General features: G+C 41.4%; 3 protein-coding genes across 8 annotated transcripts in view; 1 reads left to right on the top strand and 2 right to left on the bottom strand.

Moving 5' to 3' along the window:
* Window positions 1-3,257: 3,257 nt before the first annotated feature.
* fbxw10 (F-box and WD repeat domain containing 10) lies at window positions 3,258-6,584 on the bottom strand (the record flags this gene model as incomplete). Its single annotated transcript, XM_079576882.1, has 10 exons — window positions 6,533-6,584; window positions 6,372-6,461; window positions 6,213-6,295; window positions 5,936-6,139; window positions 5,043-5,164; window positions 4,828-4,982; window positions 4,602-4,744; window positions 4,371-4,529; window positions 3,945-4,186; window positions 3,258-3,838 (listed from the first exon to the last, which is right to left on the bottom strand). The coding sequence occupies exons 1-10, from the start codon at window positions 6,578-6,580 to the stop codon at window positions 3,258-3,260; spliced, it is 1,827 nt and encodes a 608-aa protein (XP_079433008.1). The 5' UTR covers window positions 6,581-6,584.
* A 935-nt stretch (window positions 6,585-7,519) lies between these two features.
* Window positions 7,520-12,468, top strand: prdm9 (PR domain containing 9). Of its 2 annotated transcripts, none has more exons than XM_079576947.1 (7): window positions 7,520-7,727; window positions 8,731-8,847; window positions 8,948-9,028; window positions 9,104-9,381; window positions 9,457-9,524; window positions 9,657-9,847; window positions 9,940-12,468. In XM_079576947.1, the coding sequence occupies exons 2-7, from the start codon at window positions 8,742-8,744 to the stop codon at window positions 11,979-11,981; spliced, it is 2,766 nt and encodes a 921-aa protein (XP_079433073.1). In that variant the 5' UTR covers window positions 7,520-7,727; window positions 8,731-8,741; the 3' UTR covers window positions 11,982-12,468. The 2 variants fall into 2 exon arrangements, with proteins under 2 accessions (XP_079433073.1, XP_079433072.1); XM_079576946.1 differs by lacking the exon at window positions 7,520-7,727 and adding an exon at window positions 8,302-8,411.
* A 1,105-nt stretch (window positions 12,469-13,573) lies between these two features.
* Window positions 13,574-15,541, bottom strand: part of ppp1r9bb (protein phosphatase 1, regulatory subunit 9Bb) — a 29,670-nt gene continuing 27,702 nt past the window's right edge. For 4 of the 5 annotated variants that reach the window (XM_079577143.1, XM_079577144.1, XM_079577141.1 and 1 more), the window contains 3 exons: window positions 14,436-14,665; window positions 14,262-14,358; window positions 13,574-14,167 (listed from right to left, as the gene is read on the bottom strand). In XM_079577143.1, the coding sequence (XP_079433269.1) occupies window positions 14,117-14,167; window positions 14,262-14,358; window positions 14,436-14,665 (378 nt within the window). In that variant the 3' untranslated portion in view covers window positions 13,574-14,116. The remainder of the gene's footprint in view (window positions 14,168-14,261; window positions 14,359-14,435; window positions 14,666-15,541) is intronic. The other variant, XM_079577145.1, reaches the window with a different exon arrangement.

Genomic DNA, 15,541 nt, shown 5'->3' with positions numbered 1-15,541 from the left:
TTTCCGTCGCTCAGCTTGCTCTGCTTCCGTCGCCAGCCCCCCTTGTGCAGGAGCGCGTGGAGGTGGGTTTGAGATGCAGCTTTTGCGCATGAGCCAATTACGCACAGGTGTCTGTCAGATCTTGTTCTGCGGTTGGTGGCCGCCGCCGGAAATGGCTCTGTATTTGCATAGCGTTGACATTTTTTTAACGCTAGTCTCCGCTCCGGCCGCCCGTATCTCGCTGCTCTCCTGTGGATTTCCGGAGGCTTCTTTCCAGTCGCCAGGCAGCATATAGGGAATGAATGGAAGCTCGCCGCTCTCCTCTCTTCCGCCGCTCTAGGTCTGAGCCCGGCGTAAGGAAGCATGTTGTCCTCACTCAGTCAATCAGAAGAGATCACCCTATCACAGATCCCACTACTGTAGAGTTTGACCAATCAGCAGAGACCGGTCGTGTTCTCAACTTCCTGTTTTCTCTGAAGTCTGAAAAAACCCCACGTCTGGCTAAATTCATGGTACATGAATACTCTTTACATAACTTGAAAACTAACCATTGTAAGTTGATGAAACTCACACATTTTATTGGTGAATAATTGTGCTAAGTGATTATATATGTGTTGGTTTTGGAGGATGTAGTGAAATAAGTGAAATTACAGCATAAAAAAGGCAGGCACCATATTTGATCATATGCCCTGTTCACTTAAACCTAAAGTTCATCAGTTTTGTCCATATTTGGACATGCCCGTTGCATCTATGATTCATACTTACAGTATTTTCTTGACAAAAGAACCAATAAACCCTAGGACTATGTCTTTATGTTGCCAAAGGTTATTTTTTAACTTTGCTCACATTGATTTTCTGCATGATAATGAAAATTTTTGAAAAAACAGAAATACACTTGTCTTATGTCCCCCAACAACACTCTTAAGTTGAAATAATTTATTTCGAAGTATGTCAATGAGCTCCCTATAAAGGATTAAACTTGTGGCACTCTGAATGTCTACAACTGTGTAACCTTTATAGTTTTTAATTTGGATTTTGACCTGTACAAACTTGGGTTATTTCTACAATTAGATCAAGTATTATTTTGACTATTCTAATTTATGTTTTTCTTAAAAGTGAGAATTCTTGATATCCAACTCAAATTGAGGAAGAAGTATGGATTAAAAGGTGTTTTGAAGAGCGGGATGTTACTGGGACAAAAGCCTATATAGACTACCCTTTGACCTTACTCCCTGTGCCTCTCCATCCCTCAGGGCTACATTTGCATTATTTGTCAGATAAATTTTTCACTTTCTGTCATGCGACGTCAGAGGCAATGTTCGAATCCGTCCCGACTCGGATTTTCCCCTCTGAAGCAGGTCACTGGGGGCCGTTGTCAGTGATTCTCGGTTGTATGGCATTTGCATGTCAGTCAGACGGTGACTGACTTGCCCCGGAGCTGTGTCCAGATATGGCACCATTAGCAGGTCTAACAGGATTCCTATCAGACGCACGGGGCTCAATGAATATGCAGATCAGCACATTTAGGGCACGCATGGGCTTTGTGATAAGAGTGACTGCTTTTCCATACAATTTATAAAATGCACTTCAAGGTGTGGGTACCCCTCTATTTAGTTATTATACTGAAGCCTGATAATCAAAATGTGCATTGTTATACGTTAAGATTATATACAGGCTAAATCTTTCTGTATTATGGACAAATTTACCACATAGCAAAGTTCTCAGACAGATGTTTAACCTCTTACCCCTTCACCTGAACCAAGCATATTCTGTCCAGTTTGTTTTTACCCAAATCTAAAAGCCAGTGTGTCAAAATGGCAACAAAAATGAGACGAAAACAAGGATGAAAATGCAACACAAGAGCGACGAAAAAATGATGAAAAAGCTGGCAATAAAAGCGTCAAAAACACAACGAAAGTGACCAAAAAGGCGGGAAAAAAAGCCACAAAAAGAGCAACAGAATGAGACAAAAAAGGTAACAAAAAAGCGATTGAAAAGAGATGAAAAAGTGACAAAAACAGCAAAAAAAAATGCTACAAAAACGTCAAAAAAAAAGTTATGAAAAATCACCCCAAAAAACATGAAAAAACAACAAAAGAACCACAAAAAAGCAACAAAAAGAGACAAAAAATTTAACAAAAAAGTGATGAAAAAGTAACAAAAACAGCAACAAAAATGGTACCAAAACGCCACAAAAAAGTGATGAGAAACTATCCCCCCAAAAAACATGAAAACACAACAAAAGAGCCACAAAAAAGTGACAAAAAGAGATACAAATTTGGCAAAAAATGTGACCTTTTAGATTTGGGTGAAGCTGAACTGGAGAGAATGCCGGGGGTTACAAGGTTAACCAATAAAAACACACATAGTCAAATAAGTGCTTATACTGTTCTATTTATTAAACGGCATGTTCCGCAGTGTGGCTTTAAGCATTTCATTCTGCTTGCAGTACTGCTTCTGGTAGTATATGATTGTCCCAAATCCACGGGCCTTCTGTCCCCAGCACTTTCGCTCAGGTCTGAACAGAAGGGAGCATAAGGTCTAAGAAAGGGTCGCCAAGATGACTTTCGCTTTTGGAGCTTTGATTTCACGCCTGTTACCCTCCTGCGGCTCTCTGCCCGGGGATAAGGGGACCCGTACCTGCCCAAACAATAGTGCGGCTCATGAAGAAAACCTAAACCAGGGAGAGTTGCATTGTGTTGTTTTTTTTTTAAGCATAGGGGATAGACGCCGATATCCCCTGCCCCGAACTCCATGTAAATCAAATTAACAGCATAGCGTCCCCTGAAAGGTTTGTTACGAAAAAGTGGGACGTCTTACTCTGTCAGTTTGTCCTTTGTCATTCAAGGAAAAAGGCAGCGGGTCCTGACCTTCAGCCTTCCCCGGTTTAATGATGGCCCGTAGGCACAAGGGCAGGAGGCCAGGTGGCAGGGGCGAAAGGTCTCCGGCGCTGCGTCATACTTGAATCGAAAGGGTGGGGTTATTAATTGCGTTTGAAGTCTATATAAAAATGTGGTGTTGTTTTATGTTAAGATGCTTACCAAATATGAAATCAAAATGGCTTCTGAGGCTTGATGAAGATACAGAGAGATTAAAGGTCTATTGCGTAGAAGTTTTATAGTAGTATTATAGGAGAAATCACTCTTTCATTCCCTCTTTGTGTAAAGTTGTAAGGAAATTCGATGTTTTAGCAAAATTATACAACAGTGACCTCTTGTGGAGATGCAGTCAAACAACACAACTCTTTAATTGCAGGTTTTACAGCCCATTCTTCTTCTTCACTCGGCCTTCCTTCTTCGCCTTGACTTCCCTTCGCCCTCCTCTAACTGTGATGCTGTCAGAAGTTTCAAATCCGCTTCAGTATTTAACATGTCCGCACATTTTATACTCGTGGAGGTTTGCACAAAATGTTTTAGATCTGATAGAGACTTCCGGGGCGCATTTTTCGATTCTTCCTTGGCCACATCTTTCACGCTTTTGTTCAACAATCTCTGAGTCTTGGCGCTTTGAGATTTTGTCTTTTCCACTTTAGGGGGAAGGGGTCTTATGATGTGTCCCGGGGCAGTGGACACCTCCCTTTTCGGTGCACACTTTGGGCTTGAAACGTTTGCTTTTGAGGCTTTTGAATCGGTTGCTTTGGATGCTAACTCGGTTGATGAAGCTGGAGAACCCCAGTCGTCTCTTAGCCTGGCGTTGCGCTCCATATTGATAGCCACTTCATCCGTGCATGTCGCCTTTTGTATGGCGTTGATCTTGAGGAGGATGGAGTCCCTTGTTGGAGGGTGATGGGGACCTCGCTTCTTGATCCGTTCAGAAGTCGCCTTCTCACTCAGGGTCACTTTAGCTGAATCACTTTGTTCTGTAAAAGTAAAGTACATGTTTAGTTATTGACTGTGTATAACATTGGATCATATGGCAGACATTATATAAGTCATATTTATTTATTTTTTTCACACAGATATTACCTTGAGTTGTTCTAGCGAAGCATGGATGGTTTGGAAGGGATTTTCTTCTGTTGTGCATTTTTCCAGGTGAAGATGCTTTCCTCAGTGGAGCAGTGCCAGGCGGCTGCTTGGATGAGTCTGACTTCTTCACACCCTCTCCAGTCCGGACGTGTTTTTTATCCTTGTTAGCAGAATCTGCATAATCCCAGAAGACTTCTCCAAAATTGTGCTGCTTGACGTTTGCAATACTATTCACGACAATGCTGAATGGAAAGCAGGGGGAAACATAATTGTGTAATAGAGTCAGGAAGTCACATTCCTCTGTGTTATATCCTACACACATACAGAACCTGTACCTTTCTGTTTTTCAGATTTTTATAAAAAACCTTTAAAAATTCTATTCTATTTGTTTTATTATTGCTGGATTCAAATTGGAGAGCATTTTACCTTGTTTCGTGAAAATGGACTGACAGAATACGGTTGGTTTTGGATCCTGCAACTATCGCTCTGAGACACACTCCCGTCAGAAAGTTAAATATCCGAATCTTTCCGTCATCACAACCGGTGACCACTCGCAGGTAAGCAATGGTGAGGGACCTGACCTCCCTGGAAAACAGTACAACAGTGCAAGGTTGACAAATGACACAAACTGTCTTGCTCTTTGAAAGTGCTGCTTACGTTGGATGGTTAAAGGTCTTGAGACAGTCTTTAGCTTCACTGTTGGTGCTCCATGCCATGACCTGGCCTTTGGTGTCCCCAGTCAGAAGATGCCATTCATTGAAGAAGAGACACCGAACTGAGCTTTGGTGGGCATCAATCATCTACAGAAATAAATAATATGTAGAAAATCATGTGTTATGTGGATATGTAAAGTGAGGAACTTAGTAGTGTCATTTTGAAATACCTTGAGCACAGATGCTGTCTCCAAGTCCCAGATTTTGACCTGTCCTTTGTCACAGCTGCTGTAAACTCTGGTTTGGCTCATCTTCACACACTGGACAGAGCTGGGGTGCTTAAAGTTATATTCATCACACTGTTTGCCATTCTGTAGACTCCAGACTGTCAGAAAACATATTTAGTTAATCAGGTTTAGGTTCAGGTGTTTTTATAACTCCTTACTTTTGACAGCGCCGTCTTTGGCCCCTGAAACGAGTCGATCTCCGTACACATCTAAGCAGTTCACGGCTCCAGTGTGGCCTAACAGCGTCATCACACATGTTTCACTCTTTAAATTCCAGCATCTGCGGGAACAATGGCAGAAATTAAGCTTTCTATTTTATCCAATCAGAAAGAAAACATTTTTTTTGAGGCACCAACATTTTTATGAAATAGCTGTTGAGATATTGGTCAGTTGCTGTAAGACTCAACTCAAACTTATTATTTCCATATACAGTATTTTCCGGACTACACTGTAAGTCGCTCCGGAGCATAAGTCGCACCAGCCAAGAAATGCATAATAAAGAATAAAATAAACATATAAGTTGCTCTAGAGTATAAGTCGCAGCAGCCACCCTTGTGCACCGTTGACAAGCCTCTCCCGGCAACACGTTCTTCAAGCACCCATTCGCGAACTCGTTCCTCTAGCTGTGGCCATCTAGCTTTTAGCCCGCGATTTTTTTTTCCATTCTTCATTGCAGTAAGAGTAATCTCCGCTTTTCGCCCGTCCCTCACAAGTTTCTCGCTCACTCAGAACTTTCTTCCTGCTGCTCGATTACCGCTTTTCAGCTGCATATTTCACTGCTTGCTGCTTGTAATCTGCAGAATGTGGTTTTCGTTTTGGGGATGTTTGTGTTTGGAGTAGCAGATACTGGTACACAAGCCTAGAGCGCCCTCTAGCAGCTGTCATTGTGAAATTAACACACATGTGAAGTTATATATTTTGATATATAAGTTGCAGCTGAGTATAAGTCGCACCCCCAGCCAAACTATGAAAAATAGTGCGACATATAGTTCGGAAAATACGACATCCCACAAAGTTCATGTTTATGACTGATGAAGCTTTTTTTTTAAACCTGATTATTGCGTCAAAGCTGCCAGTGATCACCAGGCCCTTGTCCTCACAGAGCCGCAGGGCCCGGATTTGAACCACATTTCCATTCAGCACCGAGATGACTTTGGCCTCCATCGACACATAAAGGAGAAGCACCGCGCCGTCCTTCGAGCCCACCGCCATCAGGGATTTTCCTTCGAAGTCTACGACTCGGTGAGGGTCACGTCTGAAAAAAACAAACAACCATAATCACTCAGTTGACCCCATCTAATAAAGAAGCACCCCTCCCAAAAACGTACTTATTGATGAGATCACTGGTGAAGTATCCACCACAGTAAATATTGCGCTCCTCCATTTGTACCATTTTCATTTTTAGATGGCCCTGCAAGAAAACAGGAGGAAATGAGTGCTGTTTTTGCTCATTTGCTTGGAAAAACTGTGAAAGGAAATGTAATCACCTCTTTACCAGATGTTGTGTCATCACTGTCCGGTACTCGGATTTTGACAATGTTGGCATAATTTGGACTCACAACGTTACTGTCTTTGCTCTAGAAAATAATTAGTGTTTACACGTATGAAGACATCAGTATTTCAGTACTGTGCGTGAGGAAATAGTCACCTTTACAACTTCCATAATCTTTTCATTAAAGCTTATTCTAAATTCCATCTCTCTAAGGGTGTCTTTCGCAAGGAGCTGCCATCGCTTGGAAACCTTATTGCAGATTTTCAAAGTAGGCTCATCCAAGAAACCTAAAAATAGAAAAACAGAAGGTTTGAGGAAATGCGTTTTTTCATTCTTTATGAGTAAGCAAAGTGAAGTGTTCATTCAGTGAAATTGCCTCATGACAGTAGGCATTACAAGCAAGTTCTGTATGTTTTTGTGTTATTTAAAAGAGGGGTCTTTAACATTCTTCAGTCCAAGGCCTCCAGACTGACCACAAGTTAGATCATGGACCATCCTGTGCATGTCTGCAGAATGTTGTCTTAAGAGTGAAATGTGAGACCCCCTTTAGTATCAATTAAAGTATCAACAAATCAAATACAAAATACATAAATTAAATGATTTGGTGAGAGGTGCCTCTGTAGTGCTGCCTCGACGCAGACGGGTTTGAATGATTTGACTTACCTAGGATCTTTTTAGCCAGATAAACAGGCAAATCGGTTATAAAGTCTTTGTATCGGCTGATTCCACAATAGGACATAGAAGACCCAGGAACCACCATTATAGCTGGCTCATCTGATTCTTCATTTGTGTTACAGCCTAAAAGAAAAATATTGACACGTTTCATCATGTCTTCAAAGCATAAAGGCTTAAATGTGTTGTCAATGTTTTTGTAAGCAATTTACAGTGACATCTACTGGTAAAAACAGGGAACTACAGCATGTACAGGTGCTAAAAAAATACCTTCAAATGTCAGCAGTCCACGCTTCTGTCTGATGAGTAACACGCTGGTTAAGTTGGCAAGAGCCCGCAATAAACAAGTGTCACAGCGCAAAAGGAGGCGACAGAGATAGTGAGACTTGATCCAGTCAGGGCTGCAGTCAAACCACTCTCTAATCTCGTGCCCACTGAATCCAAGAGGTTTTTCTTTCGAGTTCGCGCAGATGCGAGGTTCAGTAGTGTGGTAAGAAAACATTGTCCACGATGTCATGTGCAGCACATGTTGCATTTTCTGCAGCACTTGAAGGCTTCTGCATCGGGAAAGTAAGTCCATCATGAACCTCCTGTGAAATGAGTCTCCAACAGTCCACAAATGCTCCATAGAAAACGGTGGTGTTTTGGCAAACACGCAGGAAGGACACATGCCACAAAGGTTAGCACACGGTTTCTTTTCTGATAAGTCAGACTCTGAAGCATTTCCATAACTTCTTAAGTCCTCCATATGAAAGATATGAGCCTACATCGAAAAGCACGGAAAGCTGTGTACTACTCTGGGCGTTATGGCGTCGTTACCAGGCAGCGGCTCTCGTTGCCATGGTCCCAACTTTTGTCCTTTCTCTCTTGTCAAGCATCGTGCATTGTAAGCTTAAAAGCAAGGAATATACATTTTGAAACATTGCATTACAATGTAGTTTTGGCATACAGAAGAAGAACAAAAAAAAAACACGTGCGCCGCCCGGGAATCGAACCCGGGTCGCAAGAATGGGAATCTTGCATGATACCACTACACCAGCGGCGCCCATTCGTAGAGCCTCTGATTCACGATTAATATCTCTTCTCCGCCAGTTTAGTGATTTTTTAAAATTGTCTTTATAGAAATCTAATCTAATCAGATTCTGTTTTACCAATAAACAATTTTTCTTGAAAGGTTCTTTCATTTAAAAGAAAAGAGATTAAACTTTTATTTTAAAAGAATGTAAAGGATGTACGAACCTTTATGTTGAAGGAGCCACGTGTACTTCCGGGAATTACTTCTGCCGTAGATAGTTAGCCTGAGCTAACTCATGTTTAATAACATTTAAAAACCTTTATGGGCAAACTGGCACTGTATCTACTGGTATGGTCATTTTAAAGTGTACTCTATTCTTAAGCCCGTACTTAAATGTTGAGCTTGTGTTTGTTACAATTGGTTTCTGTAGTACATTGCTGTTAAAGTAAGCTAACGCTGTTTTGAAAAACGGCTAACAAAGTTTATGGTGAGGTGTATGTATTTATACAACTTGTAATTGCTTTGTCGTTCTATGTGCTGAGTTATGTTGTCTTATTTTGTTAGACTGGACGCCAAGTTATTAGTTTTATGCGGGTTTTACATAATCTGTTTATTTTGCGACATGAGTCTTTTGCCAGAAAATAATGAGATTATTGTCACCTCTCAGAGCGTGCAGAAATGACTGACAGGGGCGGTGTGGAGTGGGTTGAGACCACAGAGTTGGTCATTATACAGGAGTGCATACCTTCTGAGGCCAATAACCCTGTGGATACTGTCACTTCAGGTATCTCTTTATGCATTTATATATCTGTTTTACCTTTTAATTGCCTCTATTATAGTTCGCGGAGATTCAGTATTAATGTCAATTCCTTCCCTTGATGTAGTAATACCTATTTTGGAGCCTGCAGAAGCACCTATCCAGAAGTTATTGGATACAGTGGTGCCAGGAGAGAGCACAGGCTTTTGTAAGTCAAAATGTTAAAGCAGGATCTCATTGTGTACTCTAAGCAATTTATTTTAATCTGTCTCCCTTTCTTTAGGCTGTGAGGAGTGTCTGTCTCTTTTTCAAGACCAAAATGACCCGGCTAATATCAGCGGGCCATCTTTTGTACTGGACTTCCCAACAGCTGTAGATGTGCCGCAGAGGGCTCTCCTCACATTACCCTTTGGCCTCATGATTGGTCGATCCAGTATTCCTAATGCAGGCATCGGTGTGGTCAACCACGGCCCAACCCTGTCACCGGGGATGCATTTTGGCCCATATGAAGGTGAAATGGTTGCAAGGGCCGATGCGTTATCAAGTGACTTCTCATGGGAGGTGAGTTCAGAGTATTTTCCCATTGTATCACAGTTTGTTGAATTTAAAATGTAAAATTGTTGCACTTGTTTGCAGATAAACAAAGGAGAAGCAGGATATGAGTTCATAGATGGTGCCAAAGAAACTCATTCAAACTGGATGAGGTAAATTGACTTTGTCACTTAAAATAAAAATAATAATAATGTCATAATGCTTCATTTGCATCCATTTGAATTTTGTATTCGTAGTTAAAGTTTCTATTCTTGTCTTTTAATGTTACATCTTGTTTTTAATAGATATGTGAACAGTGCTCGTAACAAAGAAGAAGCTAATTTGCTTGCAGTACAATACAAAGGCAGCATTCTGTTTCACTGCTGTCGCACAATCCAAGCTGGAGATGAACTGATGGTGTGGCCCAGCAGCAAAATGCTTGATCTTTTCAGTGAAGCTTGGTCCCAGTTGTGGTTTACAAAGTTGAATCATACAGGTATCTATAAGGCGTTTACAAAAGTAATGTTTGTCAAGTACTTCCTTTTATGATATGTTTTTGTTTGTTTGTTTGTTCTGACATTTTTTCAGAAACTAACATGGCTGCATCAACCCCAATCTTCATGTGCTCCCACTGCCAGTTATCCTTCACTACAGAGTCTTACCTGCAGCGACATCTTGAATATTTCCATTCAGAGCCTAGTGAGAGGGTTGAAATTATAGAGCTTCCGTCTCCTGATGAAGACATAGGTCCTGATGAAACCCAAGCAGAAGCTACTGAAGAACCCAAAATTTGCTCTGATTGTGGCAAGACTTTCAAACAAATGGCGCACTTAAAGAGGCATAAGCTTTGTGTCCATGCTAAAGAACGGCCCTTCTGTTGCACACACTGTAAGCGGAGTTTTAGCCAAGCATCTGGTTTAATCAGGCATCAGCTTATACATAAAAAGCCATCTATAATGTCTCAAAAAGATTTTGAACCAGATACTAATCCAATATCTGAAAGTACCAATTCAGATGAACGTGAAGAGGGTGTTGTAAATGACAATTCCAAAGAAGTTGTGGTTTCAACAGAAACCGAAACTGAAAATTCCACTGAGGCAGATCCAGCCGCTGAGCCTGAAGAACTGAAAAAGTGTCCCGACTGTGATAAGATGTTCACTCTTGAGAGTAACCTGAAAAAACATGTAATGCTTGTGCACGCAAACATCCGCCCATACGTCTGTTCATTCTGTCAGAAGGGCTTTCGGCAGCACAGTGACCTGGCCAGACATTTGAAATGGCACAAAAAACAACGTCAAAAGATGGAACAAAACACCATTACTGAAAACACAATCATTTTATTCAGTTGCCCTGTGTGTACGGTCAATGAAGCCTCCGTGGATGAACTAAAGGAGCACATAAAAAGCCATCACCCAGAAGTTGTGTTTGTGGAGAGCCAAAATGAGGATCCAGCTGATGAGGGTGAGATAAATGTGGATAGTCCCCTGCCACAACAAGAAGAACCAATTTCTCCTCCCCCCATATCCGCTAATCAGAGACCACAACGGCTGAATGCAAGATCTAGAGTGTCGGCTCTGACTAGACTCATAGCCCCAAAACGTAGGAAAGTCCAAAGCTCCACAACATCGACCATCAAGCCGACGTCCAGTGATGAAAGCTGCCAAGATCCAGAGACGCCCAGCACTGACAACGCCAAAACGACAAGAAAGTTTAAATGGTACAGCTGCAATCGATGTAAACGTACCTACCCAAATCCCAGACTGCTCAAAAATCACAAATGTCCCTCAAGGCAGCACAAGTGTCCCCAGTGTGGAGCAGTTTTTAGCAAGTCCGGTTTTCTCAGAAGACACGAGCAGTTGGCGCATGGAGATCCTCGTCCAAAGTCTAGCTGCAACGTTTGTGGGAAAGTCTTTTCTACCACTTCTAAACTCAAACACCATCAGAAAAATCAAAACTGCGATAAATACCTCTGCAAGTCAGAGGTTTTTCCATGTCCTTTCTGTCAATTTTCTTTTTCCATTAAAAACTACTTGCTGAAGCACATTCGGAGGCACCACCCTGTTGAGTATTTGTCTCACTGTGAGGCTGAAACTTTAGAAGATCTTGGTGTGGAGGAAGAGGAGAAAGAAAAGTTGTACAAATGTTCCCTTTGTGAGAAGACCTATGCAACCGCGACCACGTTCAAAAAACACGCTTGTATGCACGCCAAAATCCTTTACCTGTGCCCGGATTGCGGCAAAGGGTTCAGCAACAAATATGGCCTCAAACAACATCAGCGCGTTCATACTGGCGAGAAGCCGCACGCCTGCCCCCACTGCCCCAAAAGCTTTGCGCACGTGGGGCAGCTGAACGTGCACCTGCGGACGCACACGGGGGAGAAGCCGTACCTGTGCACCCACTGCGGCGACAGCTTCCGTCAGTCGGGCGACCTGAAGAGACACGAGAGGAAACACACGGGGGTCCGGCCGCACAACTGTCCCGAGTGCGGCAAAAGCTTCAGCCGTCCGCAAAGTCTCAAAGCTCACCTGATGCTGCACCTGGGACAGAGGATGTTCAAGTGCACGCAGTGCGGCAAGAGCTTCTCCAGGAACTACCATCTCAGGAGGCACCATCAGAAAATGCACGTGTAAATATGGAGACGATGTGTAGAAGCAATGTATAATCAAGCCCAAAAGTATTGTTTCAGGGTCCCCAGCTCTGCCCAATATAACATACAGTAGCAGGCAAAAAGATGGTTGGTGTGAAGGTATTAACTATTCGAAGGAAGATCATGAACTTCAATCTTCTGATTTGTGAAGAGAACGGACTAGTAATACATCTCTAATGGTGTTCTGGAATATATTGACTGCTACAATGCTTTGCCCAGTGAGAAAAGGACACAATATGCTAAATGGAGGGCTCTACAGTAAAACACTGTTATGAATTGCCTAAATGCAAATATTATTGGCTTTCACAGCATTGCACTACATGCTTGAAGTTTCTTCATGCGTGAACGTTTTTGTATATACGTTTCTTAAACTTTTGCTCAAATCTGCTCATCTTTCTTTCAGGAAAATATAGTCAACATGACAGAATATCGTTTTAGAATATTGTAAGATGCCTATTTTGGAAACTGAAGCCTGTGTAATTTACTTTTACTTAAAAAAAAGTAATAAAGCTGAACCATCACTGTTGACCATTTATTCCACAAAACATACAATGCGAAGCAGGTGCACTGTACAAGCCTTAATATCATGAAAATACCCATAACCATGCCTATTATTTTTACGTATTAATTTTTGTATTTGTCCAGATCTACTTTTTTTTTTTTTACATGACAGTATTATAACATTGTCTATTGAACATTGCTTTTGCCAGTTCTCGTCATGTTAGCTCCAACTTGACTATCGTATAAATAAGTAAAATTAAAATATTTCAGTCTTAACTATACAAACATACTGGTAATGACAGTTGAGATACAAGTTACACTCAATTTCATTTTAAACTGTGCGTTAATTTGTCAAACAGAGAAACCTGGCAGTGTTTCCATGTGCTACACGCGGTGGTGTTTCAAGTGCAGCTGCTGGTTACAAGCTTTTAAAACCTTAAGACAATTTCTGCTGGTATCGGCCCAGTACTTCACATCAGTAGTCCTAACTAAGATATCACAAGTCTTTTGACAACATCCATTTTGAGGGAAAGAAAAAGAAGAACGTTTGTGGCACAGCAGTTTGAGGAGGCTCACGTCTCTCTGTGGTCCGTTCGCAAAGAAGAAGCGATGAGTTCCAAATGAAAGAAAAAAGTAGTTCGCTCGGTTGTGTAAAAAATTCACAATATAACACTCTGTAAGGTAGGCAGCAGGTGGTTCTCCGGGTTAAGTGACTAGGCCCCTACAAAGGACGATACTCTTTGTACAATATCAAAGACGTTTCTATTCAATCTTCAGTCCAGTGACGCACCTTATATAAAGTCCTTTTTAGTGCAAATCCCTCCAAATTTTGTACATCCTTCGTCACATATAATCAACAATGACCCTCGATGTCATTAGTTTTGGTAACTATTTGTAATAGTTGCACATTGTTAAGTATTCGGAAACAATTAATTCATAATTTTCAAACATTTACAAAGCACTCCTCGTCATTTGTTACGTCCGAGCTCAAAAGTAATGATTGTTCTTGCTCAGATTCCCAACAAAGAACCAGCCCAAATCCTTTTCCAAATCTGATGCAGTGTTGTTTGTAAATGTTTATAAATTGTGCATTAAGTATTCACCAAAGCTTAACTATCTAAATATTATAAAAGTTACCTTAGTTTATACTATGTTAAATGTTATACACATTGAAAATAATACATAACAAACTGATTGTAAAATCACACGGCACATATGTACAAACTTAAAAGTAATGTCACAAAAACTGGGCAAAATCAAATCGTAGGAAACTTCTTTTGGCAATTGAAAAGCAACAGCTGGGTTTTTTTTTACGCACCACGAAATGAGGAATACTGAGGTGTCAAAAACAAAGGAACAGTACGAGAAAAGAAAAGAACAAGTCTGGTGGTAAAAATCATCGCCCAGCATTCACCGAAACAGATAAATATGAGTGAGCGCCGGAATTACAAAGGCTGGGGGCACCAAAAGAGCGGGTTCTCGGCCCCAAAAAACAAGGTCACCATGTATCCAGAAATACCCTGCGTTTTGTGTAAGTTCTATAGCACTGTCCTCTTCTTCTGTGGGTGATGATGGAGGTGGAATGTGTTGCTTGAAATGTGAAACAAATAAAGGCTTTTATAAGGGTTCGGATTTCAGCTCCTCGACTTGGCACTCCAGGTCCGCCACCTGAAAAGATGAAGAAGAAGAAGTGCTTAGTGACGGCAGCAGATTTAGTTTTACCACTGGTCTAAATAAGATGCTCATCAGTGTGTAACCTTACCTGTTCTTGGAGTTGCCCCGACTCCTCCTTCAGTAGAGTAGCTTCAGCCCCTTCTTGTGCACATCGCTGAGTCTCCCTCTTTAAATACTCAATCTCTCTGATAAACCAAAACGGCAAACAGTTAAATTATGTTTTTCACTTGTAATACCGTGATTGTGTCGGGTCCTATCTTACTTCTGCTGATACTCCTTGATGAGGCGCTTGGCCTTGCTGTACTTGCGCTCGAGTGCCTGGTACTGGGCCTGGGTCTCCTTGAGGTGCTCGTCAACGGCCTGGCATAGACTCTGCGCCTCCATCCAGTATCCCTCGAGCTTCTCCATACGCTCCTTGTTCTCCTGCAGCGTCTGCTCCAGCTGAGCTTTGTCCATGCGCCAGCGCTGCTTCTCCTGCTCCGCATGGTGTAACTGTCAATTCAGGTAAAACATGGCATTGGATATGTTTGAGCACACCTGATTCTGAAAAGGTTTTCTTTTTTTATTTACACAAAAAGTGTTCTTTTTGTTGTAAAAAGGGATTTATATAGTTTAAAAATGTAAAAAAATATGTATTTTCCTCCCTGTTCCAGCAATGTCCTAAGATGTAGAATGAGCTCAGACCTGTTCAGCACAACTGCCTCTAAAATCCTGCACTGTCACTCAAAAAGCTGTTACTTTGGGTCCGATTTGTCGTCATGCACAAGCTTAATATAGAAGCTGCAGTTGCGCGTATGACCTGAGGTGGCAGTAGTGAGTATAAAATGACCCAATTTTCATCCAGTCCCTTTAAGTAAAAACATTGTTTTTTAGTTTTATATTTTCTATATTTTCCTCCTTTGCTGGTGGTGAAGATACTCTTACCCCCGCCTTAATTGAGTGCAGTTCAGCTTTACCCAAATTTAAAAGCTCACAGCCTGTAGGCCAGTCTTATACCTCGTTTGAAAGCTAAGATGATCTAAATGGATCTTTTTTCCTTACATTGTTGCCGTGTTGTCATCGTATTATTGCCACTTTTTCCATCTCTTTTTTTATCACTCTTCTGTTGCTTTTTTGGGGGGGCTCTTTTGGTTGCGTTTTCAACCCATTTTTTGCCACTTTTCCTTGTTTTTGTTACTTTTTTGTTGTATTTTTGTGGCTATTTTTATTGCTTTTTCACCGGGGTTTTTTTGCCACTTTTTTGTTGATTTTTTTGTCACATTTTTGTCACTTGTTCATTGCATTTTGGTCACTTTTTTGTTGTGTTTTCATCCTCATATTCCTTTAGTTTTGTTATTTCCACCACAATTTTCCCCACTTTTTGTCCCC

The sequence above is a fragment of the Gobius niger genome, assembly GCF_951799975.1.
Source record: "Gobius niger genome assembly, chromosome: 19".
In the NCBI taxonomy this organism is placed as follows: domain Eukaryota; kingdom Metazoa; phylum Chordata; class Actinopteri; order Gobiiformes; family Gobiidae; genus Gobius; species Gobius niger.
Note: the sequence above shows the minus strand (reverse complement) of the source record. Positions and strands in the feature narration are given on the sequence as shown.

Coding starts and splice junctions, on each gene's coding strand:
- prdm9 (XM_079576947.1), top strand. CDS start 8,742: ATGACTGACAGGGGCGGTGTGGAGTGGGTTGAGACCACAGAGTTGGTC. Junction 9,525..9,656: donor ACTCATTCAAACTGGATGAG/GTAAATTGACTT, acceptor TGTTTTTAATAG/ATATGTGAACAGTGCTCGTA. Junction 9,848..9,939: donor TACAAAGTTGAATCATACAG/GTATCTATAAGG, acceptor ACATTTTTTCAG/AAACTAACATGGCTGCATCA.